We start from the raw sequence: 15660 nt of genomic DNA, 5'->3' as shown, positions 1-15660 counted from the left end.
AAAAAATTTAATTGTTGTATTTCCTTGATGGCTTGACTCTTTCATTATTATAAAATGTCCCTCTTTGTCTCAAATAACAATTTTTGTTTTAAAGTCTGTTTTGTGTGATATTAGTACAGCTTTCTTTTGGTTACTGTTTGCATAGTGTATCTTTTTCTATCCTTTTAGTTTCAACTTATTCATATTTTTGGATTTAAAATGTGTCTCTTGTAGACAGCATATAGTTGGATTGTGTTTTGTGGGTTTAAAAAAATCCATTCTACCAATCTCTGCCTTTTAATTAAAGTGTTAAATATATTTATACTTGATGTAATTACTGATAAAGTAGGATTCATGTCTTCCACTTTACTATTTGTTTTTTATATGTCTTTGTGCCTTTTTTATCCTTCTATTCCTCCATTATTGCCTCCCTTTATGTTAAATGGATATTTTCTTAGTGTAGCTCTTTAATTTTTAATTAATGTCACTTCTTTTACTACATTTTTTAGTTAGTTTAGGGAATATTTTAGAGAATGGGCAATTACATCTTGAATTTGGAAAAATAATTCACAGAGTCACAGGTTAAGACAGTAGGAGTTAGGGGTGCCTGGGGTGGCTCAGTCAGTTAAGCGTCCAACTTCGGCTCAGGTCGTGATCTTGTGGTCCGTGAGTTTGAGCCCTGCATCAGGCTCTGTGCTGACAGCTCAGAGCCTGGAGCTTGCTTCGAATTCTGTGTCTCCATCTCTCTCTGCCCCTCCACTGCTTGCACTCTCTCTCTCTCAAAAAATTAATTAATTAAAAAAAAAAAAAGACAGTAGGTCTTAGGACACAGGAATGTCTAACAAACTCAAATTTGCCAGTCACTGTCCCTAGTATATAACCTTGCATGTGGAAGGTGCTCAGTAAGTTTATTAAGTGAATATCCAAAATACACATTTATTCCTAATAGAGTAGCAGTGTGTGTGTGTGTGTGTGTGTGTGTGTGTGTGTGTGTGTGTAAATGCAGTATTATTAGGCTGTACTTAATTAGGGAGGGGCCAGATGAAATGGGGTTGGGCTTTTTTGTTCAACCTGTCTTGGCCAGTATTTTCCTTTCCCCCATATGAAGAGTAAAATTATGGTCCTTTAATATCCTATACTCTTTTACCCTGAGATAGGGTGATCATTTTGATCTTAAATGTTTATAAGAGCAAAGCTTTAAGGTTTTGTCTTCCCCATTTGGGATGGAGGCCCATCAATGATGCTGGATATTGTGGAAGGTACTCATGATTCTGAGTGATAACTCTTGAAGCCATGAAGTCAGAAAACCTTATTCAAATAGAGCTGTGAAGAGCTGATCTGCTGGAATTTACTGAGGACTCTCAAGGATCAGAAAATGTCTGAAAGGGAGACGAAGGTTGCATTCGCAAGTTTGCTCTTCCTGCTTCTCCAGATCACCCCCTCCAATGCTTGTCAGGAGATGTGAATTGTTATTGAAGTGGGAGATGAACTGGAGTTCATGTGATATAAAAAGGTACTCCTGTCGTCCTCATTTTCTGGTGCATCTTCTTGAAGAGTCAATGTTATTCAAATATTTGGAAAGCAACAGTGATTTTTCTTCTCTTTTGTCACAAACACAGGTGTGTTACAGAAGAAAACATAAATGACTTCTGAATGTTCTAGATACACCTTAAGACTTCAGTAAAGTTTCTGATTATGGCAGGCTGTCTCAGCCACGCCGCAGAACCCTTGAAACACATACATTCACTCTCCTTATTTGTGAGAGGTTGTATTAGTTTGCTAGGGCTGCCATAATAAAATACCACAGATGGAGTGGCTTAAACAACAGAAATTTATTTCCTCATAGCTCTATAGGCTGGAAGTCCAAGATCAATGTGTTAGCAGGGTTAGTTTCTTCTGAGGGACTCCCTTGTCAGGTTGTAGATGGCCATCTTCTATGTGTTTACATGGTCTCTTCCTCTCCGTGTGCTTGTTCTTATAAAGACACCAGTCACACTGTATTAGGACCCACCCATATGACCTCATCTTACCTTAATTACTTCTTTAAAAGTCCTATCTCCAAGTGCAGTACATTCTTAAGTACTGGGTGTTAGGATATCAATATATATGATTTCGGGAGGACATAATTCACCCCATAACAGGGATGCTTAGGTGGAAGAATTGAAAGAAGTGGTAATAACTTTAAAGCTGATGGTAGGAATCTGAATTTCCAGTAGCTATCTTGAGACCAATAAATTTTCTTAGGATCCTTCAGGCCATATGTGTCTGTGTCTCTTTTCTATGTTATCCTCAGACCCCAAGGGAGATCTTAGCTGTAGAGGGAAGGAGGGCCTGCAAGCAATAACCATAATAAGAGAGACTGCAATGGTAATTAACAACCTGTTGCTGTGAAAATCCAGACGGGATCTGCAATGTGTTCTGAAGATAGGATCTTTCTAAGCACCAGGAACAAAAGTTGTGGATCTGCCCAATGGGTTGGTCAGAGAGAACTACTTTTTAAAACCTGAGGACAAACTCTGCTATTAATGACTTGCAATTATCACAAACAGCTGGAAAAGCCATCAAAGGACTTCTAGCAGAAAAGCTGCACATTTCTAGCCGTGGCTGACTGATGCTATAAGTAGATTCTTTTACAATACCCAAAGGTATCATAGGTAAGAGCATTTAAAGAATTTCCTTAATATAAATACGAAAGATGAAAGTTTAGAGAAACTGTGATAATAGCGAAAGCCTAGTCAAGAATATGATTTTATCCAGGTGTTACTGTAATGATTTATTTTCCCTAAATATCCTAAAACAGAGAGCATAACTAGGTTTAAGTGCTTATGTTATAAAGTTATAGCTTCTAGACAAACTAGATCCCCGAACAGCATCTGTATCCATATGACAATAATAAGTTACATGTGTTCAGTAGGTAAACACTCATGGAATTATAAAACACTCCATTATTTTAATGTATTCCCATCAACAAAGACAGTTATGGACATCCAAGACACAATCTGGTTTTGAAGTTTAAGAAAGCAGTAGATAAAAGCTTCGGTTAGCTTCCACATTAGTTATAGATATATCTTACCTAATGGTCAGTTTCACAGGCTCAGGGGACCCATTGACATTGACCAGGAACTCTTCTTCAAAGTGCCCCAGAATGGAAGAACTGAAAGAGATCTGGACCGCCTGGACTCCACTTGGTTCGATGATGCCTTCCTTGGGGCTGAAAACAAAGCAGGCCCCCAAAGCCGAAGTTGGAGGGCCCACGCTGAAGAGAGCATCAATGCTGCCTTTGTTGGAGAGTATTGCCTATATCAATAAAAAGCCAAGAATGCAAAGATACAGCATGGACATCATATTTATTTTCAGAGAAGCATGTGGCTGTACTGTTTAATACCAACACATAGACAGTTACAGGAAGTAAAGCCAGAGAAAAACTCCAGGGGAGAAATGAATAGTCTTCTGCCTTGAAGGTCTGAAGGTAGGAATCCCGATCCAGAAGTCATTTTGTGCTTTTAGTATCCTCTTTAAAACAGAGTTAGTCACATGTATTATAGCCGTGTTATAAATACTGATTGTAATTATATCTACTGAAAAAGAACCTTAAAATACCTCTTTCTGATATTCTATAAGGTAACTGAGGGAAGGCAGGTATTTCTCTTCTATGCATGAGAAAGCTGAGAATGAGCGGCATACTGAAAAATAAGCAGTCAGAATAGAGGCACAAGAGCTACCTAAGCCTACATCTATAGTGTAGCCTGGAGAATATGAACGCGACATCACTGTGGATTCCAGACGACAAGGATTCTCTTTATTGTGCTATTAGATTTCATTCTACTGGGATACCTTCATCTCAAACTCTACCGTTTGGGGATGCTTAATGTAAGCAAGTGTTTTACTATAGACAAGTTTTATTCCTATACACTAGTGCCATTGTCCACATTTGCTTGCACACTAGATGTGTGTGTATGAAAGGTTCATGCCTGGCATTCAGAGTCCTCCACACCTGACTCGGTCCATCGCTCCCACTCCCACCTCCCCTGGTGTCTGTGCAGTGAGCTTGTGCTGTAGCCACACAGCTCTCTATTCCTTGCCAGTGCTGCACCTGAATTGGTGGACAGCACGTTCTCTCTCTCTATGTACTACCTTCAACCTACACTCCAAGTATTAGAGAAAAAAGAGCATAGGAGATCATGAAGAAATGTTCAGAAAGGCATGTGGGGAATGTCAGGAACCTAGAAGAAGGAGGAGAATTTCCAGAAGGGGTTAACTGTGGACAGAGTTCATGGGGAATACACTCTGAGAAAATGTTACAGATTTTTTATTTTTCATTAGAGGCCAGCCTTGCCCTTGAAGAAGAAAGTAACTGCAATGGAGTGTGACGGTAGAATCCAGAGTCCAAATGTTTAGGGAGTGCGTGGGTGTGGAAGAAATAGTGGTTGACAATTCGAGATTCCGATTTTGAGAGGATTAGTGGTGAGGAGGGAGAGTGGGGGAGACAAAGCTGTGGGAAGTATGGTAGAGGAGACCCAGTATATTTATATTAAATGACATAATGCATACTCAGTGCTGGGCCCATATGTTTGTTGTAATAAGAGAACAGAGCTAGGTAACCAAGGGAATGGGGTCTGGGTGGGTGTGGTGTGTCCACCAGCTTAGGTTACCTCCTGAGAAGCAAAGAAGAGGGAATCAAGAGTATATATAGAATAGAGTCAGGGGTCTTTGCAAAGGAAAATCACCACTTCTTCCAAGAGGAGATGGATGATGGACCAAAAGAGATATATAACTAATTGTTGCTTGATATTTTATTCATCTTTTTACATTCATTTCCCATTCTCCCTCACTCTGTTTTAAGTTCCCTGGTCATAGAATTCATGCTTCACCCTTCATTCTTTCTAAAGAGACCATGTAGAAAGTGATTATGGCCAGGGACTCAGAAGCCAAATAGCCTGGGCTCAAATCCCAGCTTTACCACTGACTTCCTAGCTGTGTGACCTTAGAAAACGTGCTTGCCTCTCTGTTCCCCAGTGTCTCCATCTGTAAAGGGTAAGAACTACTAACTTCTCAGAGTGCTTTGAAAATGAAATTAACTTTTGTAACTCTTAGAATAGTGCTTATAAATGACAGTGATTGCTACCTGTATTCCCAGCGCTATGCAGAATGGGTTTAAAATTTACCTTGCTTAAGAAGCAACTGACACACGTTAGTGATAACTTAAAGGCAACTCAAAGGTGTTTGAGGTAATTCAAAGGGAATTCAAAGGGAATCCAATTCAAAGGCAATTGTTTTCCTCTCCGAGGAAATGCACAGATTGCCTTTTTATTTTTCGGGTAACAGCAATACTTTACTCAGATTTTGTAGAAGGCACAAGCTCCTCCATTTTCAAGAACATACATGTCATTCTTCTCCCCCTGACAAAAGAGCACCTTCATGTGTCTGCAGAATCCAGCAAGTCATTTGGGACAAAACCCTGAGACTTTTTGATTACCTTACCCTTGCAGTCCAATTCCTTGGCGAGGAGAAAATTTATAATAGAGCTTCACCTAGTTTTCCTTCTAATTACACTGGGGAATAGTGAACACTCTTGGGACTATGGTTTACTTTTTATGTATTTGCTAAGCTCAGCAATGACTAAGGGCAATAGCTAGTTATTCAAATTTGTCTCAAGTAGGTAACATAATAAATTGAAAGAGAGATGCAATGAGGCATCAGCACTAAATACGCAGAGAGTGCAAAATATTCCCATAAGAAGCAACTCACCATGTCCTTCTCTGCCATTGCACAGCCCTCAAAATTGTCCACTCTGATGCAGCACCTCATATAACACTTACTTAGCTGGCTGCGATGTACTTTACTATTTCAAATCTGGGATGGTGGGAAGGTGGTGGCCTCAAATACACTTTGGTTAAATTTGTTAGAAATTATTATTACACTCAGGGAAACCTTATCCATTTTGTATCAGAACTAAAGGTCCTTTTCTATTGTGGCATCCATAAGACACAATACTTAGGATGTAAGGGAAATTCACACTGGATAAATTATGGACACAATATCAATTTAATAAGTATCGCACATTTTTTCCTCCCGGAAGTGACCCTTTTTTCAAAATGCAAAAGACAATGCAACATAGTAGCTGTGCCATTTTTCATTTCATGGCAGTCATGTGACTGGTTTTTTCATTTAACTTGTGTTCTTATGTATATTCCATCTCAGATGACACTAATGTCTCTATTTACCTTGCGCATCATCCCATTTAGACCATGGTTACTCTAATGAATGTGGGGATGAACAATACAGTAGGAAGCTCTCAGTAGCAACCGGGCATTTGCCTCCCACGCCAAGGCTGGGCTGGGCTGAGATCTGAGTTGGCTGTAGGTTGGATTTGCTCCGTGGTGAAGGGCAGCACAAAACCTTCCCTTTCCAGGCTACAGAGTCCTAGTAACCCAGTGCTCACTAACATTTACCAGCTGTATGACCTTGCCAAGTTACTTAACAGATGTGGCAGGGTCGGGTTTGCTATTCACTGACCCCACTCCCTCTTCCTCCTGTGCTCACAACTAGACTGCATTTCCCAGCCAATCTTGCGGCTGTGGGATGTGAATGAGTGTGATGTGTGCCACCTATATAGGACCAACTCCTATAAAAGATCTTTTGTGCACGTCTCTCCATGCTCTTTCCCCTTCTGCCCGCATGACAAATGTGGGGTTGCGGCCTTGCAGGCTACATGTTAGGGGTGGCAGAGCTATGAGACGGAAGGAGCCAGGGTCCCGATGCTCTGCTGACAGAGAGCCATCTGCTGATACGTAACCCTGAGACTTTACGTAAGCAACAAAATAGACTTCTATCATGTCTGAGATAGTACAGATCTTCATATTTGTTTGATACAGTATCTACCATTATCTTAACTAGCAAAACTGCTCCAGGCTCCAGGTTCCTCGGCTGTAAAATGGGAAGAGTCACTGCAATGCTGCATAGGGTTTAGGGAGGACCAAACGAACTAATGAATATAAAAGCACTGGTACTGTGCTCAACATATTTGAAAGATGATGTTATTGATGGTAATAACCACTCTCTGCCTCTTATTTTTCCTTTATAAAATAGTTTCTAAATACATACAGATAGACAAGCATACACAATAGAGCATGGAACCTGACACCTATTTGTCACTCATTAAATAACTGCTTGTATTACTTTTATAGAAACACAAACATTTAAAGTTTAGGAATCATTGTAAAATAAAGTTTCAGTGGTCACAATTTGATATAGTGCAAAAAAATACCCTAGATACAAAGTTAGTGGTGAGGAGACACTGAAGTGACTTTGATCCTGAAGAACCCATGAGTATATCCTGTAAAAGGATCATTTTCTATTTAATTGGAAAGACAAAGCACAGAATTTCAAGCAGAAAGTTCCAGAAAGCACAATGACTGGTTTTTAATCATGTATTAAAGACCAGTGCATTCAGAGAAAACTCTGAAGTGTGAAAATGCCTATCCTCATTAGGACATTCTGGAAAATTTGAAAGTTTTTCTGTCCTCTGGTCTATAGCATTTATGTTGTCAGAGAACAAGCATTAATCAGATGGGGATAAGATTGCAATCCACAAGATGAGGAGGATAAATAAAACCAATTAAATTATGGCTTTGTTGCCTTCAGGAAAGCTAGAGGGGAAATCCTCAAGGAGGCTTGCTAGGAAAGGAAGGAAGAGCCAGATCATTCTGGAGTCTGAGCATCAGTAACGGAAAATGGATGTGATTGTACACGTTTTGTATCGATAAACACACACACAAAATAAAATAAACCAAAAAAGCCAAGTACTATCTGAGTCTCAATGAACAATTCTAGTGCTTACCTCATAACAATGTACAGATCCAACGAAAACTTTTCCAATGTCCAGCAGTTCAAGATTGAAGTGAATCTTTGGCCCCATTCCTTCACCTTTGATTCGGAGGGGCAGACGGATCTCTCGGCCTATAAAAACAAGTCAGACTTTATCACCCTGAAGGATGCTTCATTACCCCCAAACTACACATGACGTGGTGCCAATGTAAGCAATCAAGAGTTCTGTATCAAATCCCTGTGCTGGACCCAGGGAACTGCAATTTAACCAATGCTGAAGATTTTGCTTATCTTTAGGAAACATGAATACTGGTAGTTTCTTATCTTTAGAGAGCAGCTTACATTGTAATTTAGGCGGATATTTTAGCAGAAAATTTTTTTTAAATTTTAACCCAGTCTTAATGGTATTCTTGTTCCTTATTTTTAAAACAATGTAATTTTTCTAAATCAGAGAAGAGTGACCACTGACAGATGCTTCTTATAAAACGAGAGTCACCATGGGCCTCCACAGGACATCGTTCTCAATGATTTTCCCTACATTTAGGAAGATAATGGTATTAAAGGATCTGTGTCTAGGAGTCTTACCATAGAGTTTCTTTCAGTAGGGGTAATGGGATCCACTCACAATATCCACGACTGCACACCCACAGTGGACCCAGGGCGGGTGAACAGAGAGCACAACCTTTATGGTATTGACTGGCTTTGTTTCCTTTTTTAAAATGGATATACCTTTATCTGATAATATATGATCATTATAAAAATATTATAAAGAAAGTAGAAATTCTCACATAAATCTACTACCCAAAGATAACTACTATTAGCATTTTGGTGCCTACCCTTCCATACTCAATCATGTTTAAATACTAAAGTGCTACATGGTCATATTTAAATAGTAAATACTATATTAAGTTTAATGGAAATGAAAGCATATGCTGTTATTACTTTGTAACTGCTTTTTTCACTTAACAATACATCTACAACATTTTTTAATAATTTTTTTTAAATGTTTATTTTTGAGAGAGAGACAGACAGAGTGTGAGAGGAGCAGGGGCAGAGAGGGAGAGGGAGACACCGAATCCAAAGCAGGCTCCAGACTCCAAGCTTGTCAGCACAGAGCCCGATGAGGGGCTTGAACTCACATACCACAAGACCATGACCTGAGCTGACGTTGGAAGCTTAACCGAATGAGCCACTCAGGTGCCCCAATATCTGCAACATCTTTACATACCATCACTTGAAGATGAATTAAATATTTTTAACCAGTCCCTCTTGTTGGATATTTAAATGGTTTCCAGGTTTTCATTCAACAAAGTACAATGTAATTAATATCCATGAACACATTATGAATAATTTCTTTAGGCACTTCAAAGATTTTCTATTGTTCCTTGTCTCCTACAGCTCCTGTTGAAAAGTCAGCTTACTGTCTTACTGCTCATTTGAGGTAAATGTCTTTTCCTCTGACTGCATTAAGATTTTCTTTTTGGGGATACCTGAGTGGCTTATTTGGTTAAGCATCTGACTTCAGCCCAGGTAATGATCTCACGGTTCATGGGTTCGAGCCCTACGTCGGGCTCTGCGCTGACAGCTCAGACCCTGGAGCCTGCTCAGATTCCGTGTCTCCCTCTCTCTCTGCCCCTTTCCTGCTGGAGCTCTGTCTCTGTCTTAAAAATAAATAAACGTTAAAAAAAATTTTTAAAAAACATTAAAAAAAATTTTTTTTTAATTTTTTTTTCAAAGTTTATTTATTTTTGGGACAGAGAGAGACAGAGCATGAACGGGGGAGGGGCAGAGAGTGAGGGAGACACAGAATCGGAAACAGGCTCCAGGCTCTGAGCCATCAGCCCAGAGCCTGACGCGGGGCTCGAACTCGCAGACCTCGAGATCGTGACCTGGCTGAAGTCGGACGCTTAACCAACTGCGCCACCCAGGTGCCCCTTAAAAATTTTTAAAAAGATTCTCTTTTTGTTTTTGGTTTCTACCAGTTATACCATGATGTTCCCAGGTGACATTTTCATGTATTATTCCTAAGGTTTATAGCAATTTGTGAATCTCTGGATGAGTGCCATGCATCAGTTTTTAAATTTTCAGTCATTATGTCTTCAAATATTGCCTATACTCCATTTTCTCATTTCTTTCCATCCACATAGATAAATTTTTACCACATTCTATTTGACTCTGATGCTCTTTTCTATATTTATCTCTATATGCCTCAGTATGGATATTTTCTTTAGATTTATTTTTCAGTTTATAAAATCTATCTCTGGCTGCATGTAACAGGCTATTCAATTCCACTGAGTTCTTAATTTGTTAATGTAACTTTTCAGTTCCAGACTTCCCATTAGATTTTTTATAGTTTTCAGGCCTCTGCTCAATCTTTTGAGAATATTAAAAAAAATGTTTAACATTAAAAAAATCTATCAAATAATTATGTTTTCTGGCTCTCTATGAAGTTTATATGGTTTATCTTGGTGTTCTATCAGACTGTGTTGTCTCCTTATATGTTTGATTATTTTTGACTGAGTGCTGGTCAGTGTACATAAAACCTGAAGTGGTCATCTGAAGCCCTGAGAAGATAGTAAGTTCCTCTTGCTTCTGGATGGTGACTAAGGAGTATTAGCATTACCCAATCTTACCACTCTCCACTAAGATTCTGTGAAAGAATTAAGCTCTGTACCAAGTCATATGAGTGACTATCTTCTCAATTCTCCCAAGAAGGGCATATAGCTAGTACTATGCTAATTATAAAGAGAAGTTAATTCCTCATATTTAATTGATGCCTTAGAACATTAGAGATTACTTCCTAGAACCTCAGTGAAGAACTGTTGTAATCAAATTGATAATTGAAAAAGCAGTCAAAGCTGAGCTTCAACCTTTGGGAGGGCTGATTCATTTCCAGTCCCCACTTCACTGGGTCCCATTATAAAGTCTGGGGAGTTATGAGGGCCCTTTCTTCCCTAACTGTACTTAACTTTTCAGCTTGTCTGTAGTATCTACCAAAAAGGTGGTGTCTCTAAGGATAAAGTGGTGTCCAAAGTCTGACTGTCTTGGCTTTCCTCTTCTCTTGGATCTTGGCCCTATAATTCTCTACTGTCTTGGTAGCTCTCTTTTGACTATAAAAAGTCCTTGAAAATATTTTGCCTTGCTCTTCTAGTTGTGTTTTAGAGAGAGACAGAGAGAAAGAGACAGAGAATCCAAATTGCCTAGCCCACTGTTATTGGAAATAGAATTGCCAGAACGAAGGGATGCACATTTGACATTTTGATAGCTATGGGCATGTTGCCCTCCAGAATGGTTATAGGAATTTGCACACAAACAACAGTATTTAAAGGTCTGTCTCTCCATACCCTCCCTGATAGTGGGGATATCACACTTTTGAAAATCTTTGATAATTTGATAGGTTTTCCTTAAATGTATACCATTTACATTTCAAACTCTTTAAGCAAAAATAAAAGATTTGCTCTGTAACATTTTGAACATTGAAAAATACTTTTGATGCTCTGTTAGATATAATCTTTAGTATTATAGTGACTGTGCTTTGAACAATCAAGCCATATTTATAATTTATTATTATTATCATTATAATGCCTTATGGAAATTTATGTTCCAGCCTTTTGTTGCTACTTAGCTTCTGTATCTTTAAGGCTTTCTCTCCATGACTGTCCCTTTAAAGACAGGGGTATTTGTCTCTATGTCCCCTCTAGTGCTTGGCAACACAGTGGTCATTAGGCATGTATTACTTTGACCATAAGAAACAAGAACAATCAGCAATATTTGGGACAAGTGATCCATTCAAAGGGTTCTCCCAATCCATCTGATCCCTGGAAAAGAGATCACTCTGAAGATCAGGTGTTTGTGTTAACAATACTGTAGAATATAAGTAAAACTTTCAGAGAACCTCATCAACTCACTCCATTATTTTAGAGTTCTAATCTACTGGCAGTGATTTTTACTGCTTGGTCAAGACAAAAGTATTTTGACAGAGATCCAACTTTCAGAACGGCAAAGAAGGAGAATTGCAAATATATTGTGGAATAAACAGCAAGACTATTTATAACTGTCAGGCTTAAAGCTTTCCCCATCTGTTACCTTGACTGCCTTCCTTAATAATAATTTTTTTTTTTAAAAAAGGAGATGTGTTGTAATAAAGCAGTGAGCTAATGTTTCTTTGGGAATTATTAATTACTTCAACGGAGATTGTTTTATGTGTAGCTAGCCATTTCCTTCACCTAGGATAGGAGTACAAGTGATAACCAGCAGTACTTTTGCCAGAGTTAGTCTACATTTTAAGGTCACATTACAAATGCTACTTTTCTGCAAGATTTATGAAGCAGGGATTTTTCTTGTCTTGGCAAAAGACAGCAAGAGGGACAAATGTGAAGGAACTAGTAAGCTCTAGGACAGATTCCTTGCTAGAAGACTGAAGTATTAAAATGTTTATTTTATTTTATTTTATTTTATTTTATTTTATTTTATTTCTTTTTAAATTTTTGTTAATGTTTTATTTATTTTTGAGGCAGAGAGAGACAGAGTATGAGCAGGGGAGGGACAGAAAGAGAGGAAGACACAGAATCCGAAGCAGACTCCAGACTCCGAGCTGTCAGCACAGAGCCTGATGCGGGGCTTGAACTCACGAACCGCGATATCATGACCTGAGCCGAAGTCGGATGCTTAACCGACTGAGCCACCCAGGCACCCCTAAAATGGTTTTTTTAATGTTCATTTACTTTTGAGAGAGAGAGAGTGCAAGCAGGGGAGGGGCAGTGAGAGAAGGGGAGACAGACTCCAAAGCAGACTCTGAGCTGTCAGCACAGAGCCTGATTCAGGGCTCAAACCCATGAACTGCGAGATCATGACCTGAGCCAAAATCAGACGCTTAACTGAATGAGCAACTCACTTGCCCCCCAATTTTTTTTAAACAGGGCAATTTCCAGATGACACAATACTCTATATGGAAAACCCAAAATATTCCACCAAAAAACTGCTAGAACTGATTCATGAATTCAGGAAAGTCACAGGATATAAAATCAATGCACAGAAATCGGTTGCATTCCTATACACCAACAATGAAGCAACAGAAAGAGAAATCAAGGAATTGATTCCATTTACAATTGCACCAAACACCATAAAATACCTAGGAATAAATCTAACCAAAGAGGTGAAAAATCTATACACTGAAAACTATAGAAAGCTTATGAAAGAAATTGAAGAAGACACAAAAAAGTGGAAAAATATTCCATGCACCCAGACAGGAAAAAACGAATATTGTTAAAACGTCAATACTACCCAAAGCAATCTACATATTCAATGCAATCCCATCCAAATAACACCAGCATTCTTCACAGAGCTAGAACAAATAATCCTAAAATTTGCATGGAACCAGAAAAGACCCCGAATAGCCAAAGTGATCTTGAAACAGAAAACCAAAGCAGGAGGCATCACAATCCCAGACTTCAAGCGATACTACAAAGCTGTAATTATCAAGACAGTGTGGTACTGGCACAAGAACACTCAGATCAATGAAACAGAATAGAGAACCCAGAAATGGACCCACAAATGTATGGCCAGCTAATCTTTGACAAAGCAGGAAAGAATATCCAATGGAATAAAGATAGTCTCTTCAGCAAGTGGCGCTGGGAAAACTGGACAGCGACATGCAGAAGAATGAACCTGGACCACTTTCTTACACCATACACAAAAATAAACTCAAAATGGATGAAAGACCTCAATGTAAGACAGGAAGCCATCAAAATTCTCGAGGAGAAAGCAGGCAAAAACCTCTCTGATGTTGGCTGCAGCAAGTTCTTACTCAACACGTCTCCAGAGGCAAGGGAAACAAAAGCAAAAATGAATTATTGGGACCTCATCAAAATAAAAAGCTTCTGCACAGCGAAGGAAACAATCAGCAAAACTAAAAGGCAACTGACAGAATGGGAGAAGATATTTGCAAACGACATATCAGATAAAGGGTTAGTATCCAACATCTATAAAGAACTTATCAAACTCAACATCCAAAAAACAAATAATCCAGTGAAGAAATGGGCAAAAGACATGAATAGACACTTCTGGAAAGAAGACATCCAGATGGCCAACCTACACATGAAAAAATGCTCAACATCACTCATCATCAGGGAAATACAAATCAAAACCACAATGAGATACCACCTCACACCTGTCAGAATGGCTAACATCAACAACTTAGGCAACAACAGATGTTGGCAAGGATGCGGAGAAAGAGGCTCTCTCTTGCACTACTGGTGGGAGTGCAAACTGCTGCAGCCACTCTGGAAAACAGTATGAAGGTTCCTCAAAAAACTAAAAATAGAATTACCCTGTGACCCAGCAATTGCACTACTAGGTATTTATCCAAGGGATACAGGTGTGCTGTTTCAAAGGGACACATGCACCCCAATGTTTATAGCAGGACTATGAACAATAGCCAAAGTATGGAAAGAGCCCAAATGTCCGTCAATGGATGGATGGATAAAGAAGATGTGGTATATATACACAATGGAGTATTATCTGGCAATCAAAAAGAATGAAATCTTGCCATTTGCAACTACACGGATGGAACTAGAGGGTACTATGCTAGGCAAAATTAGAGAAAGACAAATATCATATGAGGACTTTAAGACACAGAACAGATGAACATAAGGGAAGGGAAGCAAAAATAAAGTAACGGGGGGGGGGACAAAACATAAGAGACTCTTAAACATGGAGAACAAACAGAGGGTTACTGGAGGGGATGTGGGAGGGGGGATGGGCTAAATGGGTAAAAGGCATTAAGAAATCTATTCCTGAAATCATTGTTGCACTATATGCTAACTAATTTGGATGTAAGTTAAAAAATAATTAAAAATAAAATTAAATACATACATACATACATACATACATACATACATAAAACAGGGGAGTTTCCTATCTCTGATTACAGCGCCCTGATTTCACACAAGAAGCAGGGAAATGCACTACAGAACCCGCTCTAACAGCCTTGAAGGCCTGAATGCAACATTGCATTTAGATCACATTGCATTTAGATGTGATCCAGAAGATATAACCAGGGGCTTGCAAAAACTTGCCATCTATCTTAGACGTCCAATATTATACTTGAACTCCATTCCTGTGCAGTAAGACAAGAAAAAAGAGGAGGAAAAGTATAAATAGAACAAACTGTCATTATTCACGTATTTTAGGACTATCCACCTGGAAAATCCTAAAGACTCTGTGAATAATTTTTTAATTAGTAAGATACAGTAATATTGATGATTACCAAATCAATATTCAAAAGTAAAGTGCATTTCTCCATATAGCAACAACCAGAAAAATTAATTTCCAAGACACTATTTACAATAGCAACAAAAATATAAAGTACCTAGAAATAAATGTAACAATATATATTTAAGATCTTCAAGGGGCAAATCATAAAAGTTTATTGAAAGATATTAACAAAGATCTAATTAAATGGAGAAGTAGGCTATGTCCTTGAGAAGGAAGACTCAATATCATAAAATTGTCAATTTTCTTCCAACTGATCTTTAATTTCAACACTCTGCTAAGCAAAATGCCATCGGGTAGAATGTACAGATTGATTATACAATTTAAATGTAAAATCAAGGGGCCAATAGCAACCAAGACATTCTTTAAAAGAATAAATTGGACTAATTTGCTCTTTGATATATTAAAGTCTATTATAAAGCTATTATAATTAAGTTAATGTGGTATTGGGGCAGAAGGTACAAAATGATTAAGGAAACAACAAAAAACTCAGAATAAATGTACACATATATGTGAATTTATGACAGAGCAAATGCTGAATATCAGTAAGGGAAGATGGACTGGAATGCACAGAGCCAAAAC

The 15660-nt window shown here is 38.5% G+C and overlaps 1 protein-coding gene across 1 annotated transcript in view; it reads right to left on the bottom strand.

Moving 5' to 3' along the window:
• Positions 1-15660, bottom strand: part of HYDIN (HYDIN axonemal central pair apparatus protein) — a 347254-nt gene that overhangs the window by 231237 nt on the left and 100357 nt on the right. Inside the window, exons 10-11 of the mRNA XM_043599622.1 lie at positions 7820-7938; positions 3053-3276 (exon numbers count right to left, since the gene is read on the bottom strand). Coding sequence (XP_043455557.1) covers positions 3053-3276; positions 7820-7938 — 343 coding nt within the window. The remainder of the gene's footprint in view (positions 1-3052; positions 3277-7819; positions 7939-15660) is intronic.

Source organism: Prionailurus bengalensis, chromosome E2 (assembly GCF_016509475.1).
Source record: "Prionailurus bengalensis isolate Pbe53 chromosome E2, Fcat_Pben_1.1_paternal_pri, whole genome shotgun sequence".
Taxonomy (NCBI): domain Eukaryota; kingdom Metazoa; phylum Chordata; class Mammalia; order Carnivora; family Felidae; genus Prionailurus; species Prionailurus bengalensis.
The sequence above is the reverse complement of the archived record's forward strand: the minus strand, read 5'-3'. Positions and strand labels throughout refer to the sequence as shown.